The sequence below is a fragment of the Diabrotica virgifera genome, chromosome 1, assembly GCF_917563875.1.
Source record: "Diabrotica virgifera virgifera chromosome 1, PGI_DIABVI_V3a".
NCBI lineage: Eukaryota > Metazoa > Arthropoda > Insecta > Coleoptera > Chrysomelidae > Diabrotica > Diabrotica virgifera.
This window is the reverse complement of record NC_065443.1, coordinates 152,200,867-152,218,106: the sequence shown is the minus strand read 5'-3', so window position 1 is coordinate 152,218,106 and position 17,240 is coordinate 152,200,867. Positions and strand designations below refer to the sequence as shown.

The window sequence follows — 17,240 nt, the reverse complement described above, 5'->3', positions numbered from 1 at the left end:
CGATTCTGCAGGAGTTTCTGTTAGAAGTGAAACCACAGCCCAAACAAGTGGGATTTCATTAAATAATTTAACAAATTGTACCATAAGTTTCAATACAGTCGAACCCGCTTATTAGAATACCTCTTAAAGGAATATCCCGGTTTAAGGAATAGAAATTTGAGGTACCGAAACATTTATAGTAGCAACCAATGATCGGTTATTAGAATATCCCGGTTACAGGAATGCTTTTATTTGGCAAAAAGGCTATTCCAATAAGCGGGTTTGACTGTATTAATAAATAATTCGTTAGTTTTCTTTATTCTTTCAAAAAATAAATTAAAATTAAGAGATTTTTAACTCGACGGTAAGTGAATTACTTACCGTCGAGTTGCAGTACTTACCGTCGAGTTGGATTACTTACCGTCGAGTTGCTAGTAAATGTCACCTACTGACGTAAAATCTGTCACGGTAAACAGTCAAAAATGATCAATCGTGCAAAAATGATATTAAATCTAATACCAAATGTGAGCATCTCTTCAAGCTATTTTGTGAAGAACAAAATAAAGACCACGTGAAATTGTACTTCATACTGAAGTAAGATGGATATGTGAAGGGAACTGCTTGGAAATATTTATGAAACTCTTTGCTTCTGGTAACGATTTTTTAAATGACAAACCTGAAATGAAGTATCTGTTCACAATCGATGGTAAAGCATTTGTGAATTATTTAGTGAAAATCTTTAAAACCAAATGTATTAAAGATGCAACTTCGAGGAATAAAAATAAAACTCTTGTCGATGCAAAGCGAATATACTTGGTTTCATTACCCATATTGAGTTATGTCAGAAACATACTAACAACAAAACCTTTGAACAGTTTCATTGGCTTCAAAAATGTGAAGTAACTTATACCTCTTTACTTGTTATGGTCAGTCATCAGAATATTCTATTGGCTAATTTAAAATAAAGATTTCTGATATAAAACAAATTGATTTTCCAAGATGGATGATGCAGCCAATATTCGTGGATTTGCCTGATATATCAAATATGCAGTATTAAGAAGGACTCGCAGAATCGCAAAATGATGAGTCAGTTTTTTATTTTATACAAACTGACTGATTTACTGGTAAAGTAAAAATGGTTGGACATAACAAAACGTGGAGACTTGAGACTGAAGCTAACCAAATTCAAACCTAATATAAAATCTCTGTCCAGCAAGCAGCAAAAATCAAGCCCAAAGTTCTCACTAAATTAAAGTAGGAAAACATTTATTAAAATTATTTGAAATTTGAATTTTGTTTTGAAAATTTAACTGTGTTTAGTTAACAATTTACTAGTGATTTCTTCCTAAAAGCTATCATTAAGTTTTGTAAGTCGGTAATTAAATTTTTTATATTAAAAATTATTGTTACATAGGGGGATAAGAATTTTGTAAAGACAAATGTGGGGCATGGCACAAAAAAGGTTGGGAAACACTGCTTTAAATGATGACGCAAGGGCAAAGATTCAGGGACTCAACTATACTATATAGTGTCGCATGTAGATGTAGGGGTGTGTGCGGAACTGGCGAGTACTACTGTTCTCTGGGAAATGTAATAAATAAATTAAGTTTTTTCAGTTAAAATAAAGTTAAAATGAATACGTAAAAAACGTAATACCTTTTATTATTCGTTCTTCGATATACTCAAAATAAGACAAATTACCTTTCCATCGTCTAGTTCATGTCCTCAACTCCCCCTAAATACATGTATTTAGTTTTTGCTGAGTTAATGTTTAGAGAGATATGAGTCAAGATACTATAGTAGGGGAGCAAAGTATGCTAAATGTGCAGTCACTCGAGCGCTTTGGGGACCTATTGGCTTGTGAAGAGTGGTCCTAAAACCAAAAAAAGTTAAGTAAAGCTTTCCATTTTAGTGAGGACTTTAATTTTTAATTTAATTTTCCATTTCCAACAATCGTCTTTTAGATTATATCGCCATCTATCCATAATTACAAAGAATGTCTCGAAAAAAAGTTTCTTATTTTTACGTAAGGAATCCAAATCTGCAATAAAAAATGGGGGCTCCCATTTAAAATTTTAAAGTAACCCGCCGCCCCACCTCCGTGGGGGTCGTGTTTGGTGCCATTCGATAGATTTTTCAAAAATATTGAATAAGTGTGTTTTACAGTTTTTCGTATTTAAAATATTAAATATACCCCCACCCCTCTCCGTGGGAAGTCGTGTTTGATATTATTCGATAGATTTTTAAAAAATATTTAGCACATATTTTTTAGTTTTTCGATCTGTCATTCATTTTGCGAAATATTCGCTTTTTTCTTGTGAAACTTTGGGACTCACCCATTAGCTTGCGCCGCGCCGGCTCAAATCGTTAGATTTTTGAAATATACACTCTTTTGCATGTACTTGACTTACCTTATCTTAATCTGAGAATTTAGAGTTTTTTAAGGATATATTTTTTTCGGTCCCCCCTTAACGAACTCCCCTGTGTTAAGAGCCAATTGATGGTAGAGGTACATCTGCAGGCTACCAGGTTTCTCCCCATATGATAATCTGACGCGCTCGATTAACTGCAAAAATCCCCGCTTGGGCTCCCCTGCCACTATTTTTGTCGTAGACTATAATATTATCATCAATAATTTCATTTACTTATTTTAATGCCCTTGGGGATTTTATGAGAAAGGTATTTCGAAAATTACAGATGTTCTTTCTTATAATTATTATTATATATATTTTGAATTTCTAGAATTTAAATTGGATATAATAATAATAAAAACAATAGAAACGCTAATAATTATAGTTGCAATCATGATCAATTGATTTATAGTTAATAACAGATATTTTCACAATGTACCCAAGGGTATTTTGTGAATCACGAAATACGAGTATTAGACTAAGAGCCGGAATAGGTGAAATTTGCTAATCATTTTAGGCACCATGAGAGCATATAACTTAAATAGTAGAACCTAAGAGAAAACGTATGTTCACTATACGGTCACTTTTTAATGACACATGCGTTCACAGTGCGCATGCAGGTGGAAGTGGGCACACAAAATTAAAAATTAAACCTCTCCATATCTCATTCCTCCAGCCATCTCCATATCTCATTCCTCCACATCATCTCTCTTTGGAGATGGCTGCAGGTCTAATTTTTTTATTTTGTATATTTTATTAGACGCTATGTTTATACTTTCTGAGGTTTTTCTGTAAGGTTCGCCACCTTCAAAAATCCGAAAACCTGTTTTTTGGAGTTTTGAGGATTTTATAGACTTCAAAATAGATCAAATCAAGGTTTTTTATGTTATATGTAAATTCAGTCAATTAGTTTTCTGCAGTAAAACTAATTGACTGGCGCCCAACAGAAGACAAACGCAGCAGAGGACGACCACCAACACGCTAAATGGACGACATTAAACGAATGTCCAAGAAATGCCAACAAGACGCACAGAACCGTGGAGAGTGGTGAAAAATGGGAGAGATCTATGTCCAACAATAAACGAAAGAGGTTGCATGATGATGACCAGTAGCGTACTGATAGATCCGCGGGCTCTGGTTCCAATTGGGATGCGGGCCCCCCGCCCAATAAAAACACACATTGTATATGTATCATAAGTTTTTAATAAACATTAAATATAAATCATCATACACTAAGCAGCAACATTAACGTACCACCTTAAAAAGGGGACATTTTTGGTGTCTCGTATTTCCTAACCTTGTTGTCCGATTTAAGTGATTTTTTTGATATGTTATAGCGTTATTCTTTAGCAATATCGCTGTAATAATATTGTTGCTAGACAGGTTAATCGTCATTGTATACTGGGTATACCAATCAAAATGGTGTTTTTTTTTTCAAAGTTCGCAACATCCTGTGGAGAATTCTAGCATTTGTAAAATACTAAAATTAAAACCCAACTATAAAGACCTGGATCCCGCGTACTAAAAAAAGTTCATTAATAGCAAGCTGAAAATTTGTTAATAGCTTAACGGTGTCTAGTCGGACAAACTTTGATGTACGGGAACACTGGAACAGGGAAAGTTTTAATTGTGGAACAATTTAAAAATTTGGAACGTCAGATTACGAAAACGTTCCATGTATTTTGTCGGACAAAAAATCCAATTGATTTGTTACCCTTTCATTAAACTCTCATGCAAAACTCAGACTGCTATTATTAACCAACATGATTCCTGTCATTTGACATGTCCTTCGTGTTCCACTCATTAAAATGCCCAGTTGGTGATAAACACGAGTCTGATTTTTGCATGACAGTTTAATGAAATGGTAACAAATCAATTGGAAGTTCTTTTCGACAAAATACATGGAACGTTTTCGTAGTCTTACATTCCAAATTTTTAACCTGTTGCACAATTAAAACTTACCCTGTTCCAGTATTCCCATGCATTAAAGTTTGTCCGAATAGACACCGTTAAGCTATTAACAAATGTTCAGCTTGCTATTAATCAACTTTTTTCTGGTACGCGTTATCCAGGTTTTCTTAACATTTTTTTAATTCATTCGCTTATATTGAAAAATAAAAAAGTTAGGTATTTTAACAACTAGCGATGTTTTTTGTCAACACATCCTTATTTTCTGCTTAGTTTAATAAACAAGCCTAAAGTAGTCTACCTATGATAAATTAACAATTTGATAAATGTCAAATTGTTAACAGTCAAAAAGTGTCTGGTTTGTTGTAAAAATTAGTAGATTTATTATTTATGTCCGGAATTTTTTTTTATGGAAATGGAACGCGCTACAAGGAATTTGACCCGCAATGTGTTCAAGCAGTGACCTTACATAGCGAAGAACTTAGCTACCATGTTATCGGCTCCTTATATTGGTAACACTTTTTTGCTAATGCACGATACTGCAAGACCTCACTTCGCACGAACTGGAAACAAAAATGTACAACAGGTAAACCTTCGGATTTTTAATTGACCACCGCACAGTCCAGATCTTAACCCAATCGAAAATTTGTGGGACATAATTGGTAGAAGACTACGACAGCGTTTGCTACCTCCTAGAACCTTACAAGAGGTAGAAACAGTAACTCTCGATATTTGGAATGATATTGTTAAAGACCAACTAGGAAACCTCATTATTTGTAATATAAAAGGACATATCTCTTATATTATAGAACATAGGTGAATTAATCAAAAAACAAAATTTTAAGAAAGCCTAAGGCTACAATTGAGTTTTAATTTCAACATTTTATAAATGCTAGAATATTCCATACAAACCATACAAACTGTTTCATAGAAAACTGGAATATCTAGGCCACATAATGAGAGGGGAAAAGTAGTACTCCCTGCTAAGACTAATAACTCATAATCTAAGGAAAACTCTTGGAAAAGAAAAATGTGGGACGTAAGAGGATTCCCTGGTTGCGAAATTTAAGGGAGTGATACGGGTGCAGTTAAATACAATTGTTCAGGGCTGCAGCCAACAAAGTTAATATTGCTGTGATGGTAGCCAACCTCCGATAGGAGACGGTACTGCAAGAAGAAGAAGAAGAATATTTCACAGGTTGTTCCGAACTTATAGAAAAAAACACGGTATGATTGGTACACCCGGTATACAATGACAACTTACCTGTCTAGCAACAATATTATTACAGGGATACTTGTTAAAGAATAAAGCTATAACATATTAAAAACTCACTCAAAATGGACAAGAGGTTTAGGAAATTCAAGACATCAAAAATGCCCCATTTTTAAGGTAGTACGTTAATTTTGTTGCTTATTTTATATTTATAAAAATTCAAGAGTCTTAGACCACGGTCTTAGCTTTTAGATATTTCAAACTGTACTGATTCAACTTACTGACTGCTTCCACACAAGAAGGGCGGAAATTCTGATACGTACCTATTAGTTCATTTGTACTCACTTTTGTCTATGATAAGAATTTAATTTTAATTGTTAAGAATAACCTAAAACTAAATGCTGGAGAACGAGGGTGCTATAAATACGAACAAAAGGAGCATCGAATGTTGAATTTATTGTCTTGGGATTATTTTTATAACACTCCATATAAAACTTGCATTGAATATGTCAATTTTTACAACTTTGTAGTTTACAGTATTCATGGATCGCGCTGATATAAACACAAGTGTTTAAGTTAGTAGGTACTGGTGGTTATTTTTTACAACTGTCGAAACCAGGCCTTCGGTAGCAGCCCAAATTTTTTGATAAATCGGTATTATTCATTTTTATTTGTACCTACATAAAAATAAAAATTTATTAAGCAGCTAAATTTCCTAGTTTGTACTTGTGTAGTTCAACGTGTTCCCATCAAATTAGAAAAAAAAAAGAAATAAAAAGCGTGTTTGAGCGGACCTGGGCCCTGGTTCCGCGGAGCCCGCGGAACCATGCTCAGTACACCACTGATGATGACATGTAAACTGAAGTAACTGAGTTCTTTAGAACATTCAAAAAAACATACTGAAACCCCCAAGGACCCGCTAAAAGAACAGTTTTTCGGATTTTTGAAGGTGGCGAACCGTACGGAACAATCTGAAAAAGATAAGAAATACAGTGTTTGATAAAATACACAAAATAAAAAAAATAGATATACGGCCATCTCAAAAAAAAAGTTATACGCTTTTGTCCACGAAAGAAAATATTTTTTTCATTTTTTTCTTACAATCAAACTACGGTTAAAAATAGACATGTTTTGTAAAAGCCTCAACTATACGTGCAAATTTTTTGAAATCTTAAAATTAAATATTGCATCCTACCTAAAAAAAATAAACCCGAAAAATGATGTTTTTGATGTCGGGCGGCTGGTTAAGGGGGGTGTTGGGTTAAAATTCCTATGTGAGTCCTATTTTTTAATCACATAGAACTTAAAAAAATAATGAAAAAAAAAATGAACTCTGGGAGTGAGGGGGTACTTTTTAATTTATTTATCCCATCCATAAATGGAAAGTTTCATGCGCAACTGCCGATGCATGTGCTACTAAAAAATGACGGCATAGCGCTCATAGGTTTTCTTTTGGGTTTTATCATTTAAGTTATAGACTCTTACGGTGCCTAAAATGATAAGCTTTTACCTATCCCAGCTCTTAGTCTATATGTATCACGACATATTTTGCAGAAGTAATATCACAACTGGGTTATAAAAATAATTTACGTACCGAGAACTACTTTATCTGTGGTTCAAAGATAATTGACTATATGTAAATCATTTAATACATACATAAATAACACTTCTGTGGGATGACCCCAGTTCTAATCACCATCCGTCTGAACTTGTACCTCAAATACTGCACAAAAATAAAGATATATTAAAAAAATGTGGGCGAGAAGTGTATGTGCTGTACTTTATCTATTTTTTGTACTGTACGAAGTAAATTCCTTAACGCAGCAAGAAGTGGTTCAGCAGATCAATAAATGGAAGAAGGAGGTCGATGAATTTAATTGCAATATGTACAAATGGCAAAAGAAAATGTTTCCGAATGGTCAACATACTGGTCCTGATCCATGTTCTTCATTACAAGGTAAAATGTTTATTTTGATTAGTTGCCTAGTCCAGAGAGCTAAACAGTTTAATACTTATTTATGCACCAAGGGTGTTATTGAGATGATTACGCCTGGAGAGCAACGTAATCCATGCAGAGGGCTTCTGGCCCGAGGGATGGATGTTGCTCGATGAGCGTAACCATACGGCAATATATAACAGTGGTATATACAAGATTTTATTTTTCACTTTACATATAATAATATAAAAACTAAAATTGAGACGTTTTTACTTTTTATTTTACTGCGTTTACAAAATATACAGAGAGAGTATGTAATTTGGAATAAATTCAATATCTCAAATACTAATAGTTTTTTTGAAAAATGTTGAGACCCGTCGATTAGTATTTCAAATTGTCCTTTTTGACATACAATAATAATGTATACAGAGTGTCCCAATTTAGAGATATGACGTCATCGTTGATTTTATTAAATGGCAACACTGTCATTTTGATAACTATTTTGATAGGGTGTGTAAAGTTATACACAAGTGCAAAATATCAAATTTTTATTCTCTACCATTTACAAGATAATATAAAATAACAAAATTATGTCTCACAATAAAACACTGAAAACTTTTGTTTTCTATACTTCCACAAAATTTATTATTTACATCTATGTGACTACAGCTGTTTCGGCAGAGTGCCTAGATGTAACGATTTCTAAACTTTCTAGATGTAACGATTACCAGACTACACAACAAACATGAGTTCTCCGTATATCATAAACCTACCCATACTGACACAACTATACACAATTCATCATCCCATCCTACACAACACAAATTAGCAGCCTATCATAGCATGATACATAGACTGACAGAAATTCCCATGACAAAAAATAACTTCGAGATAGAACTAAACATCATTAAACAAATAGCAGTAAACAACGGCTATAATGAACAAACAGTTAACAAAATTTTAAATCAAAAACTCCATAAGAAAGCCCTGAAATTAGTGTATTCACCACCACAGAAAGAACCCAGTACCTTCTGCTCTCTCACATTTACTGGCAAGATAACAACAAAAATAGCCATATACATAAAAAAAGAAAGGAATAATACCAGCTTTCAGAACTAACAACAACTTAAGCAAATATTTATATTAAGAACAATAAAAGCCGAAAGAGAAAGCAACTACAGAGTGGTGTGTACAAACTAACTTGTGGTGACTGTCCGAAAACGTACATCGGTCAAACTGGCAGAACTTTTGACAAACGGATAGCAGAACACAAAAGGGCTTTCAACAATAGAAAAACAGACACTTCTACATACGCACTTCACCTTCTAGATCATAATCATTCTTTCAATGAAGAGTTTCAAATTCTGCATATCCAAAATAAAGGCCTTAAGCTATCTTTTTTAGAATCTATGGAAATTAATAAACTGAAAAATACAGATACAATTCTGAATGACCAACTCGAGACAAACAGCTTCCCACTCCTCAACCTCTTCAGTTAGAGACTTAAAAAGGCAAACACATTGTAAATTATATCACTTGAGAAAGGCACTCTGCCGAAACAGCTGTAGTCACATAGTTGTAAATAATAAATTTTGTAAAAGTATAGAAAACAAAAGTTTTCAGTGTTTTATTGTGAGATAAAATGAACTTCCATCAAGTAACGGTCGAATCCATCAATTATTTAAAGTTATGTCTGTAATTTGGAATAAATTCAATAATTATAATACTAATTGTCTTTTTAAAAAATGCTCAGACCCGTCGATAAATATTTCAAATTATCATTTTTGACATACAATTATAATGTATACAGGGTGTCCCAATTTACAGATATGACGTCATCGTTGATTTTCTTAAATGGCAACACTGTCATTTTGATAGTTTTTTTTGATAGGGTGTGTAAAGTTATACACGACTGCAAAATTTCAAATTTTTATTTTCTACCATTTACAAGATAATAAAAAATAAATATTTAAATAAAAAAAGAATTTAATTATTTCAAATAAGCAAATGCTCATAATTTTGCCCATTGACAATTTGACAATAATTGAACGCAACATTAGGAGTATTTGCTTAATGGAAATAATTAAATTCAATTATTATTTGATTACTTGTTTTTCATAACATTGTTATTTTTTTAAATATTCAAGTATTCAAATACTCAAGTATTACACAATTATTCTTGTAAATGGTAGGGAATAAAAATTTGAAATTTTGTAGTTGTGGATAACTTTACACGCCCTATCAAAATAGTTATCAAAATGACAGTGTTGCTATTTAAGAAAATCAACGATGACGTCATATCTCTAAATTGGGACACCTTGTATACATTATTATTGTATGTCAAAAAGAACAATTTGAAATACTAATCGACGGGTTTGAGCATTATTCAAAAAAACAATTAGTATTTGAGATATTGAATTTATTCCAAATTACAGACTCTCTCTTATAAGCATATTTTTAGTAGTATTTGACAATGACATTTGTTGATATTTTTACGTGTGTTTATTGATTATAATGTACCTAGTTGTCAGTTGGATTTATATTTATGTAGTTAAGGATTTACATTTACCAGAAAGTATTCGAGAAATTGCAATAAAGGCAACAGAAAATTGATTGCCGCTTTAATCCAGGTCAGTGTAGGTACGACAAATAGTACAAAATATTTTTTATTCAATGGAAATTGAAAAATAAAATAGCTGACATACTTTTTTTTTTCATTAGGAATAACCCGCATCAACCATAAAAGGTTATTAGCGGTGGTACAATCCATATTTAATTAATATAATATACAAACTATAGAGTTTTTACAAAGTTGATTTTAATTTATAATAATTGTTCTTAACGTTAGCACTCATATTTGGTTATAGACTTTAATTTCTTTTAAAAACTGAATCAAATGTAGGAATCAAAATGTTTTAAGTTATATTTTTTGTTGTTTTTAAAGTTTGTTTCTTGTAGATATATACTTTGTGGGTTTATTTCTTTTATTAGAATAAAAGATGAATAATATCAATTTACTGTTAATATTTATTTTATTGATTTTTTAAATTGGGGTTTCCTTGAGAAACATCTGTATCTTCGGAGTTGTCATAATTTTCAATTTGTTCTAGATTTAGTTGACGACCTATTTTCTTCTTTATTCGTGTAATTCTAGATCTAATGCGTCTGTCTTCGAGTTTGAGGTAGATTTCTATTAGTATTGTTAATATTCCTGTTATGTTTTCCGTGTATTCTTGTGCGATATTTAATCGATTGGGGAGCCATATGCATCATCCAGAAATCTGACTATCTCTGCATAGTTTAATTCAAACTGGGTTAAAGCTTCATCAATAAATTCCTTTAGCAGGTTAGATAAGTGACTCTGTAGAAACTGTTTGTGTATCAGATTTAGTGGCTCTTGGCTTTTTTGTTGATATTGATTTTGGTTTCGTAAAAACTACTTCTGTGTTTTCTACCGGTGGTGTACTAAATGGAGTCAATATTTCAGAATGAGAACGTTTCGGTCTAGTAGTTTCTGTATGGAGTTCTTGGGACTCCATTACTTCACAAGTGTTTTCCATTTGATTCTGAAAAGAGTGATTTTTGTTTTCTGCTATTGCATTAAAGGAAGGAATAGAGTCTTGGTCAGTTTGGGTAGGTATTGACGGGTTTGGCTGTATTTGTACATGTTGAGGCTATATGATCAGATTGATCACATAGATAGCAGGTGAGTCCATCAGAAAGAAAGATTCGGTAAGACGTATTATCGAAGTCAACGAGAATTGATTTAGGAATGACAATATTGTCGACAGGTGTATAGTACACTTGTCAGTACACTTGTCTATGGAAATTTAATACGTGACTATATTGAGGGTCTTGAATTCCCGCTTTTAAGAAAGACATCGGTGAAAGAAGATGAAATCCATTCTCAGCAAGATATTTTTCGACGATGTGATGAGGAATAGTCGGACAGACATTAGACAACAGGGACCTATTAGCAGGAGTGACTAATCTTCTCGCTCTAATAACATTGTCTCCTATTTTTATTCCTCCCTAGTCTGTTAAAAAATTGTTAACAACTTCTTTGCTGGAGAGGTAGATGCAGATTCTGTGGTTAGAAATTCGTGATGAAAAGAGTACATTTTTGGGCTGCACTAGTAATCCTATTGCTGTAACGTAGTCTTCTAATTTTAGTGTGTCTACTGCTGGTATAATAATGGCTTGTTCTTTGTCAGGGAATGTAGCTGCTTTCTGTTGAGTAATTGTAGAGTAAGATGGTGTTTGTTGATCGGGAAACATTGGAGGACTCCTGTAGTCAGAAGTACCAGCCATCGGATAAAATTGTCAAATACTTTTTATTTAAATTTTCTTATTTCGTTTCATTATATTGTAATTGGGTCTGTACGACTCTGTTACTTACAAAGGATTTAACTTTTCGAAGATAAGCCAAAAAACAAGTTTTTGTTAATCGCTTTCGAATTTACAAAACTGTATGAGTGGATGGAAATTCGTAAATCTGTAAGATTTTGATGAAACCGTAAATATATTGATAAAAGTACTTACGTCAATCAAATCACCACTAATAACTAAACTACTATACTCATACTGGTTATGTTTCTAATATTTAATTTAAATATTTACCAAAGAAAAATAATGAAAAACTTGGAGACTAAATTTAGGTGTATTTAATTAACTAAGTTCAGGACCGCACTCCCAGCTGACATAAATAATACTATAATATTGGCTTACTTTCAGGAATTGGTATGTTAATTTTTGTTTTTTTTATATGTTTAGTTCACGTTTCTGATGCAATTATTTTATTCCGAAAAGTACCTACTCTCCAAATTCCTTGTGGACTAAATATTTCATTTTGAAATCCCCATTAATTGTTGAAAATGCTGATATTCCGCATTTTTGCAGTCTAATATCGTTTTTAAAATGAAATCCAAAGGATATCTTTTACATAAAGTAGTTCTTGTGATGGGTGGTTTTGGCTTGTGAAAATGACCGTATAGTACATTATTTCACGGTTTTTGCTCTAAATTTTAAAGAACCGGTTGGATTGACATGAAATTCGGCATACGCATATTGTGCCGATGTGTGCTTTTGCCCTGAGGGTGACTTTCACCCCCTCTTGGGGGCGAAAAAATATATGTCCAAAATAAGTCCGGAAATCGGTAAACTGACTAATTTTAAGCAAATTTTGTTCTATAGAGCTTTTTCGCCAAGTCAACACTTTTCGAGTTATTTGCGAGTGAATATGTTCATTTTTCAACAAAATAAGCACTGTTTTAGACGGTTTTTCGCAAATAACTCAAAAAGTAAGTATTTTGTCGAAAAAATCGTTCTTAGCAAAAATATAGCCTGCAAAAAAATAAAAAAATGGTGTACGCGCTAGGTCTCTGGACCTCGTAGAACCAGAGTTATAGCCAATGAAAAGTAGATCCATATTCACGAAATTTCAAATAGAATATTTTGACGTGAAATATCCAAAAAATTAAGCACTTTTTGGGGAAAATCTATTATAACTTTATTAAAGCTTAAAAAAAAAACTTTATTTTTGTTTTTATAAAAAGTTTCTGGCATTAAATTTAAGCAAGTTACGCTCAAAATAAAGTTGGTCCTTTTTGTTTTGGCAAAAAAAATCGGAAAGACCACCTCCTAATTAGCAACTTAAATGAAATTAAGCGTTACCGCTCCACAAATTATTTTATTTATGTTGTGTTTATATGATTTGTAAGTTTCATCGGTTCAAAGTGCTTAGTTTTGAAAAAATTGGTTTTAAAGTAAAATTTTTAAAAAATTTTAATTTTGAAAAATATGCTTTTTTTCAAAATAACTTTAAAATTGTTAGAGATACCAAAAATCTCGAAAAACAAAAAAAGTCAGCATTGCTTTTCTGAATATCATGTATTTTTTTGGTTTTCTGTTAGACAAAAATTGATTAAGATTTGGTGTTTCTTAATTTGCATACATTCGTGATCCGTGACTCGATCAACCCCTTTTAACTACAACGCTTTCAAAAATAAGGACTTTGAACCGATGAAACTTACAGATCATATAAACAATACATACACGAGTCAAGAAACTTGTGAAGTCGTAACGATTAGGTTCATTTGAGATACTAATTTGGGGGTGTTTTCCCTATTTTTTTACCAAAAAAAAGGGACTAACTTTATTTTGAGCCTAACTTGTTTACTTTTGATGCTAGAAATTTTTTTTTTTTAACAAAAATGAAGATTTTTTAAACACTTTAAACAAGTTGTAATGAGTTTTGTCCGAAATGTGCTTCATTTTTGGTTATTTCACGTTAAAGTATTCCATTTGGAATTTGCCGAATATGAACCTATTTTTAATTAGCTATAACTCTGCTTCTACTAGGTATAGAAACGTGATATATACACCATTTTTTAAAATTTTTTAGAGGCTATATTTTTGCTAGAAATGTTTTTTCGACAAAATACTTACTATTTGAGTTATTTGCAAAAAACCGTCTTAAAGCGTGGTTATTTTGTTGAAAAAAATGAACACATTCACTGGCAAATAACTCAAAAAGTATTGACTTAGTGAAAAAACTCTATAGAACAAAAGTTACTCAAAATTAGTCAGTTTATCCATTTCCGGACTTACTTTGGACGAATATTTTTTCACCCCCGAGAGGGGGTGAAAATCACCCCCAGGGCAAAAGCACACATCGGCACAATATCACTTTTTTTGTTTGAGTTATTAGCTATGTGTATGCCAAATTTCAGGTCAATCCAAGCGGTTCTTTAAAATCTAGAGGTTTTGCAATATTTTACCGTTAAAGAATGTACTAGTAAACGATATAGAAGATAAGGGTATCTGTTTTCTCGTTAAAATACTAGTAACTAAATATTGTACGTCCAAAGGCACTATTGTGGAGGAGGGTAATATAGGTACCTTGAAACTGGTCAGGAGATATGTATCATTAAGACAAAAAGGAATAAAGGAACGAAGATTTTTGTTACATACCGAAACAGTCGATCCACTGTCCAACCTGTCGGCAAAAATACACTGGGAAATGTATCTGTAATGCCGCGTGCGCATTGGTAAATTATTCGTGCATATTGAATTAATGGTTCTTCGCAAGAATTTGCGTGGCAAGAATTTGCCTCGCAAATTTGATCTTTTCTCGAAAATAGACAACCGATGGAACGTGTGCGTTATGTGCGTCGAAAATTCTTGCGTCCGATTTATGCGACGAGCACGTCCACACTAGCACAACACAATTTACCTCGAGCACGCAAATATTTGCGACGAACAGCTGGTTCGACGCAAATTTTTACCAGTGAGGATTTTACCTTAAATTAGAAAATGCAAATGAATATACTCTTTTGCAACCCTTTGGTTGAAGCCGGAGCATCGTTCGGGACCCTAAAAATGCATGGCAAATGGAAAAGTGCATCTATGACAGAAGGACATATAGAAGAGAGCATTGTTTCTAAGAACAGAGTATTCACTATGATAGAAGATTCGGTAACAGCGTCCGATAAATTACCAGGCGAATCCTTTTTAGGAACATGTCAAGGCACGAGGTAATATTGGTCAAGTTTGCTCTTCGAAAATTTAAAAAGACTCAGAGAATTTCGGAACTTATAATTTTTTCAGGAAATTTTGAAAACTACTTTCAATATTTATAAAGGTTGTTAAGGTTAAAAAATGTTTTATACAGGGTGTAACGAAAATAAAGGTCATAAATTTAATCGCATATTCTGGGACCAAAAATAGTTTGATTGAACCTAACTTACCTTAGTACAAATGTGCATATAAAAAAAGTTACAACCCTTTGAAGTTACAAAATGAAAATCGATTTTTTCCAATATATCGAAAACTATTAAAGATTTTTTATTGAAAATGGACATATGGCATTCTTATGACAGTAGCATCTTAACAAAAAATTATAGTGAAATTTGGACACCCTATAAAAATTTTATGGGGGTTTAGTTCCTTTAAACCCCCCCAAACTTTTGTGTACGTTCCAATTAAATTATTATTGTAGTTCCATTACTTAAACACAATATTTTTAAAACTTTTTTGGCTCTTAGTACTTTTTCGAAAATTCAGTTTTTATCGAGATATTTTGAATATTTGTCAAATCCACCACATATTTGTATATGGTTAAGTACGATTATGGAGACTTGGTAATAATATGAAAATTTATGTATGATTTACATTTTTAGGTATATTTTGAACCGTATTAAAAAAGAAGCCATATCTCGATAAAAGTTGCCTTCTCGAAAAAATACAAAGAGGCAAAAAAGTTTTAAAAACATTTTGTTTAACTAATGGTATCCCAGTAATAGTTTAATTGAAGCGTACACAAACGTTTGGGGGGTTTAAAGGAACAAAACCCCCATAAAATTTTTATGTAAACATATTAAAAAAGAAGCCACAACTCGATAAAAAATGCCTTATCGAAAAAATACTAAGAGCCAAAAAAGTTTTAAAAATAGTGAATTTAACTAATGGTACCACAATAATAATTTAATTGGAACGTACAGAAAAGTTTGGGGGGCTTTAAGGGAACAAAACCCCCATAAAATTTTTATGGGAAGCAAAAATTTCACTATAATTTTTCTTTAAGATGCTCCTGCCATAAGAATGCCACATATCAATTTTCATTAAAAAATCTCTAATAGTTTTCGATATATTCGAAAAAATCGATTTTCATTTTGTAACTTCAAAGGGCTATAACTTTTTTTATGTGCATATTTTTACTAAGGTAAGTTAGGTTCATTCGAACTATTTTTGGTCCCAGAATATGTGATTTAATTTATGACCTGTATTTTTGTTACACCCTGTATATTTTATAATGTTTTATAATATTTACTCTTTTGAAAATTCTTTTAAATAAAAAAACTTTCTTCTATTTACGTTTGCTTTTTTTCTCTTATACAACAGTAGTACATTCATTCAAGCAATTCATCTCGCAATTCTAAAGATTGCCATCCCCTCTTTGTGAACACACACAATTCTAAAACCCTTCATGGATTTGTTTGAAATTTTGACAGTAGCTCAAAAATAATGCAAATAACAAACCTGACTTGGTGTTAATGTATGCTTCCACCCCGGGGGTGAATGCCACCCTTTCTCGGGGGTGGAAATTTAAGGTAATTAAGGTAAGGAAATTAAGGTAAGGTAAGGAAAATTGAGGTAAGGCAATTTAAGCAGGCTTTTATAACAAAAAAAAAACAAAGGAACTAGTCAGTTTTAATTAAATTTTTTAGATAACATTAAGCAACTTATGAGTCATTGAAAACGAATTTTTTGTTTTTCGTAAGTTTATGCAAAGATTGAGCTCAAATAACGGAAAAATGATTAATTTTTCATAGAAAAGTTAATAAACATTGTTAAAGTACTTTTTTTAGGCCTTCAAAAAAAGCTTTGATAAAAATCTCTAGCAAAAAAATTAAGCAAGTTATGACGAAAATAATCAAATAAATCGAATTTGTAAAAGAAAAAATGACGGTAAAATGTATGCCATGTGCGGCAAAATTAATATTAACCGTAGTTCATGTAAAATTAACTTTATTTCTGTTCCGACAACACCTTCCAAAAATTTAAATCATTTAGAACAATTACATTTTGAAAAGATTTGTATTAAGTAAATTTTTTTTTCGATTGTTAAAAAATTCGTTATTTTTTCAAAATATCTCAAAAAATATTGGATTTATGAAAAAGGTGATCTGGCCAAGAATTTATCTTTATCTTTACTGAAAAGTTTGCTTGTTTTATAACTCACGTAGCTTATAAATTAAGCGAGATATAAGCGTTTAAAGTATTGATTTCAATG

General features: G+C 32.1%; 1 protein-coding gene across 2 annotated transcripts in view; it reads left to right on the top strand.

The window, feature by feature from the left end:
- Positions 1-7,140: 7,140 nt before the first annotated feature.
- The window catches only part of LOC126881253 (sporozoite surface protein 2-like), a 91,250-nt gene continuing 81,150 nt past the window's right edge, over positions 7,141-17,240 (top strand). The window contains exon 1 of one of the 2 annotated variants that reach the window (XM_050645413.1): positions 7,141-7,468. In XM_050645413.1, coding sequence (XP_050501370.1) covers positions 7,264-7,468 — 205 coding nt within the window. In that variant the 5' untranslated portion in view covers positions 7,141-7,263. The remainder of the gene's footprint in view (positions 7,469-17,240) is intronic. The other variant, XM_050645406.1, reaches the window with a different exon arrangement.